The sequence below is a fragment of the Palaemon carinicauda genome, chromosome 7, assembly GCF_036898095.1.
Source record: "Palaemon carinicauda isolate YSFRI2023 chromosome 7, ASM3689809v2, whole genome shotgun sequence".
Lineage (NCBI taxonomy): Eukaryota > Metazoa > Arthropoda > Malacostraca > Decapoda > Palaemonidae > Palaemon > Palaemon carinicauda.
In genome coordinates, this window is record NC_090731.1 from 84,056,832 (window position 1) to 84,070,542 (window position 13,711).

General features: G+C 45.8%; 1 protein-coding gene across 1 annotated transcript in view; it reads left to right on the plus strand.

The window, feature by feature from the left end:
* The window catches only part of LOC137643600 (dnaJ homolog subfamily C member 1), a 298,910-nt gene that overhangs the window by 78,688 nt on the left and 206,511 nt on the right, over nucleotides 1-13,711 (plus strand). Inside the window, exon 2 of the mRNA XM_068376321.1 lies at nucleotides 1,081-1,182. Within this exon, the coding sequence (XP_068232422.1) occupies nucleotides 1,081-1,182 (102 nt within the window). The remainder of the gene's footprint in view (nucleotides 1-1,080; nucleotides 1,183-13,711) is intronic.

Here is a 13,711-nt window from a genome sequence, read left to right on the forward strand (position 1 = left end):
TAAGGGTATTGATGAGGTCCTGTTATAGGGGTGTTCGCCCTGGATATAACAGCTCCTGGGAGTCTTTCAGCATCCTGAGAGGATGGCTGGGCTTCGTGAGGAAAGCAGACTAATGAGGCAAAGTAATCATCAGAGTCAGCTTCCTTACCAGGTACCTATACTTAAGTTGGTTTTTTATGAAATATTGTCAAAAAACTCTTGAGCATATACGCCTTTATTGTATTAATACTGGTCTCTACCCACCACCATGGGTGTGAATCAGCTATTATATATTCACCGGCTAAGTTTAATATTTAAAAATTATATTTTGATTATAAAATAAATTTTTGAATATACTTACCCGGTGAATATATAAATTAAAGGCCCTCCCTTCCTCCCCGATAGAGACCCAGCGGACTGAGAAGAACTGGAGAAATTGACTAGTATATGCGGTATCTGGCCGATAGTCGGCGCTGGTGGTCACACCCGCAAGCTTCACGGCGATCGCTCGCGAGTTTTCGGAATATGTCGAGCCGTCGGAGACGTCAGCTATTATATATTCACCGGGTAAGTATATTAAAAAATTTATTTTATAATCAAAATATCATTTTTCGCTTTGGTCAAAATCCGTTAAGTGAATTGAAGTACAGTATGAATTACAGTAAGTAAATACCTACAAGTTTGTGAAAGGAAAGTAAGGTGACTAACAAGAGGATATCCTTCATCTGGACATGGTGGGTAATTGTTACCAGATGAAAAACTTAGGGTGTACAAGAATATTTGTGGCTAATAGTACCTTAAGTTGAATTCCATTTATCTGGGTCAGGAGATGTCCATTTTTTCTATGATTTGTTTATTTTCATAACAAAAGAAAAGGGAGAACATTTTTTTCTACAACCCCTTCAAAGGAAAAATATGGTATTAAAACAATTAAGATAATTATTATTTCCTTACCCTAATGTAAAAGGGTAATAAAATGAAATTCCCTTCTTCAATAATTGAGATGCTGAAGAAAGTATGACTGTTGAGGTATTGAAATTATCAGAATTACATAAATCATTTTTATATTTTCTACTTTTTTACATAATTTTTCGTCTTCAGGATGCGACCTTGGGTGAAATTAAAAAGGCATATAGAAAGCTTTCTCTTCAACTCCACCCAGACAAGAATGATTCTCCTGATGCTGATGTTCAATTCAGACAGGTCAGTTTACTTCATAGCTATCTAGTGTGATGATTTGGTATACAATCTTTAACATTCACAGCACAATATTTGAATAATTTTGATATCAAATAAAAGAACTTTGTTCCTACATGTATTACAAACCCTTGACTTTAAATCTCTTCTTTACTGAGAAGATTAAAGAAGTGTTAATATTGCATTTGCTACTGAACCAAGTTTCTCAGTATTTTTAATATATATTGTAAGGACTACGTTCTACAACGCTTGTAGCACTCTTTTTACCTTTGTACTAATTTTGTGTAAATACTCTGTAAATATTGTTCATGCAGTTAGGCTCAGAATCACCTGCCCTTCATTTTTATGTAAGACTCATTGTTATATGTCAAGCGTGAGCTTTTATATTAACCATAAACTCAATGTAAGAAAACACAAATGCCCCGCTTTTCTCACCTGTTCGCGGTCGGACAGTCACCTACTCAGGTCACTACAATTCTGTCCGCACAGGTCAATGTATTCGACCTGTCTCAGAAATAAAGCATCACTCGACTATGGTCTGTCTCTTAAACCTCACAACTAGTGACCCCGAAGTTTTCCCTTAATGGACTTACTACGGCAATTTCCAAAGAAATTGTTTGGGCTCGCGACTCCATTCACCTCAACGCCATTAACAGACTCATCACAGCGCAAGTTATTTTGCATTTTGGTGTTAGCAAAATTTTTCTATAGAGTTTCCCTTAACGGACTTACGACGGCGATTTCGACAAATCGTTTGGGCTCGCAACTCCACATAACCCAACGCCACTAACAGACTCATTATGGCGCAAATCATTTTGCGTTCTGGCATTTCTAAACGCAGTTTTCACCACAGCAATTAGTGACTACTCGGCTGCTTGGAATTTTTACTCCGTTAGCGGACTAAATACTGCTCACTACTGAATTTAAGAGTGTGAGGTCAGATGAGAGATTCAGAAGTTGATAGTACCTCGCAAGCGAAGGGGACGGGCACACAAATGTCGATGGGACAGAAGTTACAGCTGCCGCCATTCACGCCGGACGCAGCGACGGTATGGTTTTAGTGTGCCGAGTCCCACTTCAGGTTTGCAAACATCACTAATGAATTAAAAAATCAGACATGGTGATGGTAATGCTGGGGGCGGACGCGTTCAAAAGAATCTCCTCCTGGGTGAAACAGAGGCCGGGACCCATGAGCTACAGCGACCTTTAAAAATAAAATGACGAAGGTCTATGATCTCAGGGTACCCCTGAGGGCCCAGACCACCTTCGACCTAATGACAACGCCCCTTGGTGATATCCGCCTCTCAGCAGCCTGGGATGAACTGTTGGAACCCCTCCAGCTGAATGAGCTCAACGGCAACGGGCAGCCTAGGGAGATCTTCCTTCGTCCCCTTCCCCGAAGCATCCGCGCCAAGCTTAAGGGCGCGAAGGACTTGGAAATATCATCGTTGGTCACAAAGGCTGACAAACTCTACCTGGCAGCCCTGGCTGCCAGATACGCCCCCCACCACCTCCATCAATGCCGTCACGGAGGAGACAAATGAGTACCCGGAGGAGCCAGACGATGTAGGCGTAAACGCGATCCACGGCGGAAGATCCAAGTAGTCCCACCCAGGGCCCCCTCGCACTGATAGCAGCAGCAACGCCAGCAGGAGCAAGGGCAGCGACAAGAGGACCACTACCACAAGGGCCCCGGCCTTCTCAGATGGTGATACTTCCACCGAGTCTGGGGGAAAGAGGCGCAGAATTGTGTCCAACCATGCGCCCATCCAAAAAAACTAGGTGGGTGACCACGCCTATAAGCAACCGTGGAGCAGGTGAGGCCCGATCACATGGGCTTTTACATCCTCGACGTCAACCCAGGAAAAAGGTTCCTGGCGGATACTGGTGCTACAGTGTCAACGATCCCGCCCCGAAGTATGACGACAGCCTCCCATCAGATGACAGGGTCTCTTTGGTTGCCGGGAACGGCAGCTCCATCACCTGTTACGAGGACACTGGAGATATCCATCATGGGCTGGAACTACAGCTGGACTTTCCTGATCGCAGACGTCAAGGGACCCCTCCTGGGCACCGACTTCCTCGCTCACCACGGACTGCTGGTAGACGTGCGTCGCAAACGACTAGTGGACCCGTGGACCTACCAGTCCCACCATCTCTCCAGTGGGCCCAGCCTCCCCAGGGTGTGCTCAGTCATCCCCCACGAATACGGCTGCCAGCAGCAAGAATTTCCGGAGGCTTTCAAACCTGAGCTCCGCCACTGGAGGGCGTCTCCGCCAAACACGGGATATTCCACCGTATCTCTACGACTGACGCCCCAACCCTCTGCAGGTTCCAACGCCTCCCTCCACAGAAGCTTCAGGGCGCCAAGCGCGCCTTCCAGGAGATGGAGCGCATGGGAATCTGCAAAAAGGCCCGTGGTCCTCTCCGCTGCACATGGTCAAGAAACCAACTGGAGTTGGAGGCCCTGCGGTGATTATAGACGCCCCAATATGGCTACGATGCAATATATAATGATTTGTGTCAAAGAAAGCTTGATGGTTTGTGTATATGTGAAAAATATTTTATTTTTCATATTTTGTTAAGTCCTCAAGCGTCCCCTCCCAAAAAATGCCTTAATCCATTATTATTTCTTTTAACAGGTACTGACAGCACCCACCTACACCCAGTTGGGAGAGAAGTTTAGGTTATTTTTCTAAGTACATAGGAAAAATGAATGTTGCTTCTGGCCTGTTACCGTTGTGTTAGTGGTCTGTGATGCTGCTCTGTATTTATATTTTCTTGCCTGTGAACTGGAAGTACTTTACTTTGTTGTAGGCACTATTGTTGTTGGTCAGAAAAGTTTTGATGACAACAAAACCTTATCACAGTGTAGGGTTACAATTGGATATTTTCTAGACATTGCTATCATTAGCCCACAGAGACCTGCACAGCATCGTATGCGGCCATACTATTCAGAAGTTAAGAATTTTTAAGTAACTTTGCAGCCTAATGGTAGACTGGATATTGATAAGGACAGTATTGCTTTAGGAAAACTATTGCAGTACAGTATTTTCATAGTTTTATATTTTCTTACTGGGTGGTTGATATTAATTGTTCAGGTTTATTACTGGTCATTACAGATGTCATAAACCTTTAGTGTTGCGGGGTTCTCCTTTAAGCTTAGTGTAGGATTAGAGTTGTTGTGAAGATAACTGGACCGCCCAGGCAATACACACGGTTGTGTTTATCATGCACTAAAACATGTAGATGTTTGTAGCATAGCCTTAGGAACTTATCTGTAATGACATAGATATTTTTTTTGTTTCATTTACAAATAAATATTTTTTGCTTGTTTGTATGAAGACAGAATTTCATTCCAGAACCTTTCACCATTGTGTTCCCTTCTCAGCCACTTTTTTTTACTTAGTATCATTGTTTTTTCATTCTGAACCTGAAAATGATATCTCTAAAAAGATAAAATAATTGTTCCCTTTCACCTAATGTTGTGACCCTTGCTTAAACTTGAAGCTATCTAACCTGAAATTCAAGCTATTCATGTATACTGCTCATTTTTCCCAGAAATGTATCAGCGGTCACGCTACACGTTTATTTAGCAAGCTCAAGGCAAGGGAAGATAAGGAGGAAGTAAGGATCTTGCTGGGTCCCCTTGCCCAGTATAAAATCAAGGGGTGGTGCCCAGTGCCCAGTTCATCCTTGATTGTTTGCTTTTTACCCAGATTTTTGGGTAATCCACCGTTGTATATTTTTTGTGTAGTGAACGTTTGAGTGTGGTTGGTATTCGGACACTAGACAGTTCGGGTGCTACTTCTGTCCATAGTCCGCAAACCACTACATAATTTTAGGTGCCCAGACCCGGGAAACACCGACCTTTAGGTATGGCATTGTCATCGAGTAAACGCCGAAAGGCTAAGAAGAGCCTGAGCCGTGATGTTGAGAGTCTTGTCCAGATTGTCAGTGACCTGGCAACTCAGGTCAAGCCCCTGACACTTCAAGTGGCGGCCCTGAAGGGCGTTGAGCCGTCACCAACGTGCCACGTTGCCACTGGAGTCACAACCACCGTGACCACCTGTGCTCCTTCTAAGTCCCCAGCTTGGCCAAATATCAATGGTTTTGCAACCCCAGTAACTGGAGCAGAGCCAGTGGTTGGAGGTCTCCAGCCCCCTCCAGGGTTCACGCCGTTACTCCCTCCTGTACCTGGCTTCTGGGAGTCTCCTGCTCTGAGTGGACTGCTTGCTTCTTCGCCTGTTCCGGTAACTTACCCCGTTAGTCCGCCAGAGACTACAGCCAGTAGACTAGGGGAGCAGCTCCTGGACAACCCAGCTGAAGCCAGTAGGCCAGAAAAGGCTCCAGCAGCTACGGCTGAGCCATTTCTTGTCCAGACAGAGGCTATTCTAAAGCAGAGACGTCAGGCCAAGGAAAAAGCCAGACCAGCTTTATCTGAAACTTTGACCATGTCCCAGGAGTTAACCAGCAACGATTCTGGTAGCGAGACTTCTGGTGACACTTCCAGCTCTTGTCTCAGTGTCAGCTCAGATGACACTGTCTCCGACGACCACGTCTAGTCCCTCCAGACAGAACGCAGTCTGTCTGATCTGCCTAAGGTCCTCGACTCTAGGAGGAATCCCAAGCCTGGGATCTTCTAGCTGGAAACTGGCCAGAGTTTTTCCTGGTCCTGAGAGATTTTGAGGCCTACTGCGCGAGTAATTATACCGCAGGAATCTCTGGCTGGTGCACCGTTGATCTCGGAAGATTTCTAAAGGGAGAAATTCAGGAGGCGTTCTCAGCCATGGGGGTTCCCGAGATCTCATAACCTGACATGAAGGAACGCCTCCTTGACTGGTGCCGAGAAGCCAGAGAGAGGCGTGATGCGGGCAGGAAGGCCCAGTTCAGCAGTGCCACCTGTGGCAAGGGCGAACTGCTGAAGATTTACGCCGTCCGGTTGGCCTCCCTGTACAGGTCGGCCTATCCTCACCGTAGTTTGGACCGAAGGGAGCTTAGACGGACGCTCCTCAGAACTGTTCCGAGCACAGCTGCGAGTTGGCTGGAACAGTCTCAGGCCACCATTAATGTCTCCGCTGGCCGTTGTAGTGGTTTGCGGACTGTGGCCAGAGGTAGCACCCGAACTGCCTAGTGTCTGAATGCCGACCACAACCCAATGTTCACTACACAACAAATATACAACGATGGAATACCCAAAAATCTAGGTAACAGGTCAAAAGAATGGAGCACGGGGCACCACCCCTTGATTTATACTGGGTAAGGGGACCCAGCTGGAATCTTTCTTCCTTCCTAAATTTCCTTTCCTTGGGCTAGCTGGATTAACATGTAAGATGACCGTTGATTCATTTCTGGGAAACTATTAGAATCCATACATCTACACATTCCCTAGGTAAGATGGTTTCAAACTTGGGTTAAGAAATGTCCGAACATTAGGTGAAAGGGAAAAAAAATAAACAATGAAAAAACAATTGTGAAAAAAAACAGTGGCTATGAAGGGGACACAGAGATATAAGCAACTGGAATAAATTTATAATTAAAAAACTAAGAAAAAAACAGTGGCTGAGAACTAGACATCATAGTTAAAGGTTCTGAAATGAAATGCTGTATTCATAAAAAACAAGCAACAAATATTTATTTGTAAAGGGAAAAAAACTGTTAGGAATACATTAACATTTTTTTGTCTATTCAAATAATCAATTAAAGGCAAAATTATCATCCCTTTACATTCCAGCTCCACAAATAAAAAAAAAGAAGGAAAAAAACAAAAAAAAAACCAAGAAATTATTCACGTGGGACACTCATAAGTGTTCCAATACAGTACAAGTATAAACAAAGGCACACCTAACCGTGTATGTAGTTGGGCAAATTCCAGTAGCTAGTAGCTTGCCTCACAATGAAAGGGTTCATAAAACAAGGATTGCAATTCATGTGGCAAAACTAGAAGATCCCGGCAACCTTGCTTATAACTGTCTTTTCCCAGGCAGACTAGCAACATACTCAGGTGGATCCTGTAGATTTATTACTGACTATGACAGAAACAAACTTCAAGCTTAACGGAGAACCCTGCACACTGTGGTTCATAATCTGCATGAACAATCCACTGGGTTTAGGAATTGAACACACTTAAAAGTTTGTCTATCTCTGCAAAAGAGAACTGTTCTGTGCCACTTTATGTTCACTTGGTTCTGGGGCAAACATTTAAAAAACTGACTGAGAATACTGACGAAGATCCGTGCCTGATGTCAAAACTTCTTTAATGACAACATCTTCTAGTTGAGCCTTGAAACTTGAGTTTATATCTTCACTTTCTCCCGTTTCACCCATTTTGAGCAATGCATCATTTATTTCTATCAAAACGAGATAATCATGTTTTGCGATACATTGGATTCCAGGTACGGATGTACTCACTCTTTTCTATATACTATACATACAGTACTCTGAAGAATAAACTTCCCTTATACTCCGTACTGAGTGTAGGGGGCTGCTGTCAATACCTGGAAAGGAATAATAACAAATTAAGACATTTTTTGTAAGGAGGTGCTTGAGAGATACAATAGTATACAATAATGTGTTTAATACCATAGCATATAAATAAAAATAAAAATTTTTCATACACACAAACCATCAAGTTTTCTTAGACACAAACCCCTATATATTGCACCGTCATGTCACTTGGCAGGATGTTCAACACCTGTTGAGTGTTCTCAACGAGGCGTCCCGTCAGCGAAGCCAGAAGGCAGAGGATTTGGCCATCAGTCGTGTTGGATAGTCATTGCACGGCTCGTATGCCGATAGGGTTGCCATGGCTGCCCCCCGCCGTTCGCCTGGACCTGATAGAGTGTATTCACGCACTCCTCCTCGACCTGTCCCCAAACCTGCACTGGTGGAAGTGCGCCTGCCAGCATCGCGCACCCCTGATAGGTCTCCTCAATTCCAGAGGAGGTACTGTGCATGGTGCCGAAAATCAGGGCACCTTATGGACGAGTGTCGCAGACGCCTCAACCTGTGCCTACGCTGTGGTTTGTCCAACCATCATGTCGCACAGTGTGGACGACAGGCGCCGCCTATAAGCAGATCACCTATCCAGAAGAAATCTAATGCCAGCAGCCCTGGGAGGGAGACCATCTCTGCCCAGACTCCTTCAAGGTGAGAGCAGTACTGGTGAGTGCTACTCCGACACCGTCGTCCTATTCTGGATCAACCAGTAGCCGGGAGAGCCGAAATGGGAACGAGTCCAGTGCTTCTTCTCAGACTGTGGAGAAGAGGAAGAGCAAGAGAGCAAAGCCCAGGAAGTCAAGAACTGAGGAGTATCATAGGGCTTTAAACACCAGGCTTTCGATGTAGAAGATGGGGCTACATCGAAGGAGGGTGCGAGTGCTGGGGTGTGTACTCCTAGTATTCCGGTGGCAGCCTCGGAAATCTCGATTTCCAAGGTTACCCCTCAACCTGGAAAGGTCACTACACCTCCAATGGCTCTTTCAGGATTGGCCAGTGACAACCTGTCCTCGACACGGTCCAGAGCTTCTCTGCATGACTCCTCCAGGGAGGAAGCAGGAATTGAGGCTGTATTGACAACCCTTCGTAGGGTTAACCTGGCACAGTTGGCTCCTGTACAACTCATAGTTGTCCCAGTGACCATGTCTGAGTTTCCATCGGGAGCGTTTGATGCTCTCATTGACTCCGGAGCCGAGGTCAACCTCCTATCATCGAGAGTTGTACATGATTACCTGCTGCAGATGGAACCCAACACCATTGGTCTGAAGGGTTTAGGGCCAACAGGACCTAAGACCTTAGGTATTGTACTGTTGACCCCTACACTGCATGGAATGACATTCGCCCCGAGTGTGTTCCATGTAGTGCCTTCAGGTATTATGGCTGAGCATTTAGTGCTTGGTTACCAGTTCTTGAGAGCAAATGGGGTGATAGTTGACGGAGCCCGAAATCGGCTGAGCATTTGCAGCACTCCCCAAGAACCTCTTTGGGAGTATTATGTCCCGATACGTTGAGCCTGTTGTCAGTAAGTGCTTTACGCACTTGAGGTCCACGCAGCCTATTCAATAAGGATTGCCAGTACTTGTTCCAGTTACTGTAAACTTTCCTAAGGGACTTGACACCTCTTTTAGGTGCCCTGCTTGTCCAACCAACTGTTGGCCGGAAATGTATTATGATGGCGACATCATAACCCCCGGTCTGTCAAGGAGAGCTACAGCAGTTCCTGGCATCCTCGAACTAAATGATGGAAAAGCCTCGGTTTTAATCAAGGGTTCATCTGAAGAAACTGCCAAGATCAAGAAGGGCGATCTCTTGGGGAAGGTGTTCACCATGGCAATGGTGGATGCTCCTCTATCCTGCCTGATAGCACAGGAGTGTGACCTGACTTCTGAACCGAGCGTATTGGAAGATATAGACAATCTGTCTATCTCCTACGAACTGGACTCTTCTCAGAAGGACCAGTTTTGTCAAATGCTTCGACGTCATCTTCCAGTCATCAGTACTGGTGATGATGACGTGGGAGAGTGCTCAAGCACACCAATATGCATCCACCTGTATGACAAGACGCCCATTTATCAGAGAGTTCGACAGTTTGCCAAACCCATCGCTGATGCCATCAAAGAACAGTGCAAGGAGTTGCCTGAACTGGATATTATTGAACCCAGCATCTCTCCTTGGTCTTCACCTATTGTTTCAGGCCGAAAAAAGGACAATAATATACGGTTGTGTGTGGACTACTGTAGACTGAATAAGGTGACTGTCTCTGATAAGTTCCCGATGCCTAACATTGCCGATTCCGTATTTGGACTTCAAGGAGTCAAATACTTTACAACCCTTGACCTGGTTCGTGGATACTTCCAGTTACCGTGGGCAGAGGACAGTGAAGAATACACGGCTTTCTCTACCGCCTTCGGATACTGGCACTTCAGACGCTTATCGTTTGGACTGAAAAATGAACCTGCGGTGTTCCAGAGAGAAATGCAGAGTATTCTCCAAGAGTTCCCAAAAGCCAAGGTGGTTGTCTACATTGATGACATCTTGATACTAAGGTTTTCTTTCGAGGAACACCTGAAACTGGTAGAACGAGTTTTGGCTACTCTCCAGAAGCACGGACTCAAGATGAAACTCGGGAAGTGTTCTTGGGTTCAAGCCGAGGTCCAGTATCTTGGTCCTCTGGTTGGACGTTCTGGTATGCGTAAGCTACCAGAATACATCCAGAAAGTGGAGGACTTCCCTAAACTGACCACTGTGCGTGAGCTACGGGGATTCATTGGACTGGTAAACTTCCATTGGAAGTTTATCCCCATGTGCTCACAGATAGCCAAACCATTATCTGCAAAGACTAGAGGACAAAAATCTCAAGGGACTAGGAAACTGAAGTGGACTGCAGAAATGGACGGTGCCTTTGTGCGCTTGAAGGAACTGATCAAGGAGGATATTATGTTGTCACACCCTGACTACTCCGCTGATGCTAAACCCTTTGAGTTGTTTGTTGACGCTTCGGGTGAGGGTGCTGGTGCTTGTCTGTACCAGGAGTTCTTGGAGCATCCAGGAGAGCGTCGATGATAGCGTACGACTCCATGACTTTCCTTGACTGCGAGACCCATTACTCTACCATTGAGTGTGAGTTGGCTGCTCTGTGGTGGGGGGTGAAAACTTTCAGAGCCTTCCTCTATGGTCAGTTCTTCGTGATCCATTCTGATCACCGTCCCCTGATGTACCTTCATGAAATGAAGAGGGTGGACAGTCGTGTAGCACGGACACTGGAGGACCTGTCCGAATTTAACTTTATTGTTAATTACTGTCCAGGTGATCAGAATGCCGCAGCTGACTGGTTATCCCGCTGGCCCGCATTAACTGACTGTCTGTTTGCTACTGAACCCAGCACTCCCAAGTTGCCTACTGGACTGGCCTTGTATAAGGAGGTTTGTGGTTGTCCAGATTCTCTCATAGAATCCTTGGAGCTAGTCGTGAACTGCTGGACGGAAGGGTCAGGTGTCGCACCCGACTCAGGTGAAGGGAACCAAGCTCCGGGATGCCTTAGTTCAGCAGTTTCTGAAAGATGCCGGTCGACTAGGCTTCAAACTGGACCAGACTAGCAGGAACAGGATCAAGGCAATACATTTTCCTGGTACAGTCCCAGCTCTGGAGTTGCTCGTGGCAGCATCTAAGCTATTGAACCTGGAAATCTGGGTCCATTGGGGTCCCACTTGTCCCGTAGTCTATCGTAATCCATCTTTAACTAAGCCTCAGTGTGTGCATCTTCAGTGTCTGTCAGGAGTGCATTTTAACCTGATTGAGGTCCGCAATTACGTCCCTCCAACTGACGTGATTCTGGGCCATAAGGCGGAGGTAAAATCTCATGTGCCTGACGCTGAGGGCTTGGTCACTGATGATCAGGAAGCACCTGAGTGTGGTCCTGTAATCCAGTACGTGACATAAAAGGCACCTCGTCAGTCCAGTTGTACATGTGTCTCAACACTCGGCAGTAGGTATAGTAATGATGCAGGAGACCTTATTTTGTGCTCTTGTTGATACAGGAGCACAGGTTTGTCTAGTAAGCAGGTCTGTACTGAGCCAACTGTCCTAGAGTACCAGATACTGTCAGGAGAACAGTTAGAAGGGTTGACTGGTTCCTGCACCAGCATTCTAGGCTATGTCCAGTTGGAGGTGAAGTGTCCTTCCGGGTGCAGGGTACCACTGTTTAACTATGCGGTGGTAGCTGCCAAAGACATCATCTTTTGTTATGTTCTTGGTAGAAATCGACTGGGACACTGGATTCACCCCGAGAACAGTTGGTTTATGACCATACTACTGTTCTTCAGTTGTCTCCCAGTGTATTCTCAGTCTCCTCCCTGCATACCGAGACCACTGTTATGAAGGTAACTGACCCTGCACCTGATCGGGGAGTGTTCTCCGGAAATGCTCTTCTGTTCTTTAGTCAGGTGTCCGAGATCCAAGGAGATCATCGACAGATCCAATCTGTCATCAAGATGATCTACTCCAGGGTTCCGGCCTCTAGAGTTCCATGCTCCTATCTACCCTATAGGAGATGTTGGTCTGACCTGGAAGTACACCAGGGTTTACTAGTGAAGCAGAACCCAGACATCTCAGTAGTCCCAGTAGTCACCTTCAATGTCCTGATTGACCTAGTTGCCGAGACACACCTCCAGAATGCTTACAGGGGGATTGGAAAAATGATTGCAATGCTCTGTCGACTCGTCTGGCACAAATCTTTGATTAATGTAATCAGAGATATGTGCCGGATGTGTTGGGAATGTCAGACTTGTAAGATCTCAAGGGAGGTGGTTGCCCTGCCGACCTTGAAAATAGTGACATCTTCTTTTGAATTGGTTGCTATGGACCTTGTGAGTCTCCCAACAACCAGTACTCGTTTTATTGGGTGTCTGATAGTAGTCGACCGTTATTCCAAGTGGGTGACAGCAGTATCCATAAGGAATAAGAAGAGCAGTACGATATGCCAGGCACTTGAAGACCGAGTTTTTCCTGTTATTCCTCGTGTTCCAGTCTGGATATTGACTAATAACGGCCCTGAGTTTATTTCCCAGGAATTTACCGAGTTGTTGGAGCGGTACAATGTTGTACATGTGAAAACAACTCCGTATAAATCTTCTAGTAACGGTGCCGTGGAACAGGTGAATCGTACCATTGGTGAGTTACTGAGGGTGAATTCTGGGAAATCTCGGAAATGGGACCAGTACTTATCACGAGCAGTTCTCAGCTACAACCATTCTCACCACACTGAGATTGGCTGTACTCCAGCTGAGAACATACTGAAGGGTACTCACGATGTTGGTAGTACCCCATTGCTGTCAGCAGAAATGAGAGACCCATGGGCTGAAGGACATCTTTGGTAGAAACCATTTAAAGAGGGCTCTCTGGTGCTTAAGAAGGTGCACCTGTTGGGACACCTTCTGACGAACAAGCTCATCTCTAGGTTTGAGGGGGTATTATCTGTTACTAAGGTACACAAGAATAAGGTCACCTATGAGCTGCAGAGACTGCCTGGTGGTGAACTGGAAAGAGCTCACCATATCCAGTTAATGGCGTGGTTTGAGCCTCCAATTTATCTTAGGAGGTACATTCTCTGGTATCCGAAGGGTCTTGATCCTTTAATAGAGACTCAGAATAGTCTTGGACTCGTGGAGGATAGTTCAACTTCCTCTGAAGTCTCTGAGAGTTCTGGTTCTAGTAGTGGTGGCGACTCCTATGGTGTGGCTGCAGTAGTTGCATCCTATCTTTTGTCCCGCGATTGTAACAAGTCCCGACGGCAGAGGAAAAGTCACCATCCTACTAGACCTATTACTCAGCCTAAGCCCATTCTTAAGACAGCTAGGACTTACGAGAGAAAGAAAGCACTGGATGCTTGGTTATATCCTCCAGAAAATTGTGATGAGACTCCTGTATTAAAGCCTGAATCATTTTGAGATCATTTGGTGCTTTAACTGTGGGAGAACAGCCCCACTGAAGAGTGTGAAACCCCAATTTTGTCTCCCAAATTGGTGGTTCACTGTCCAGT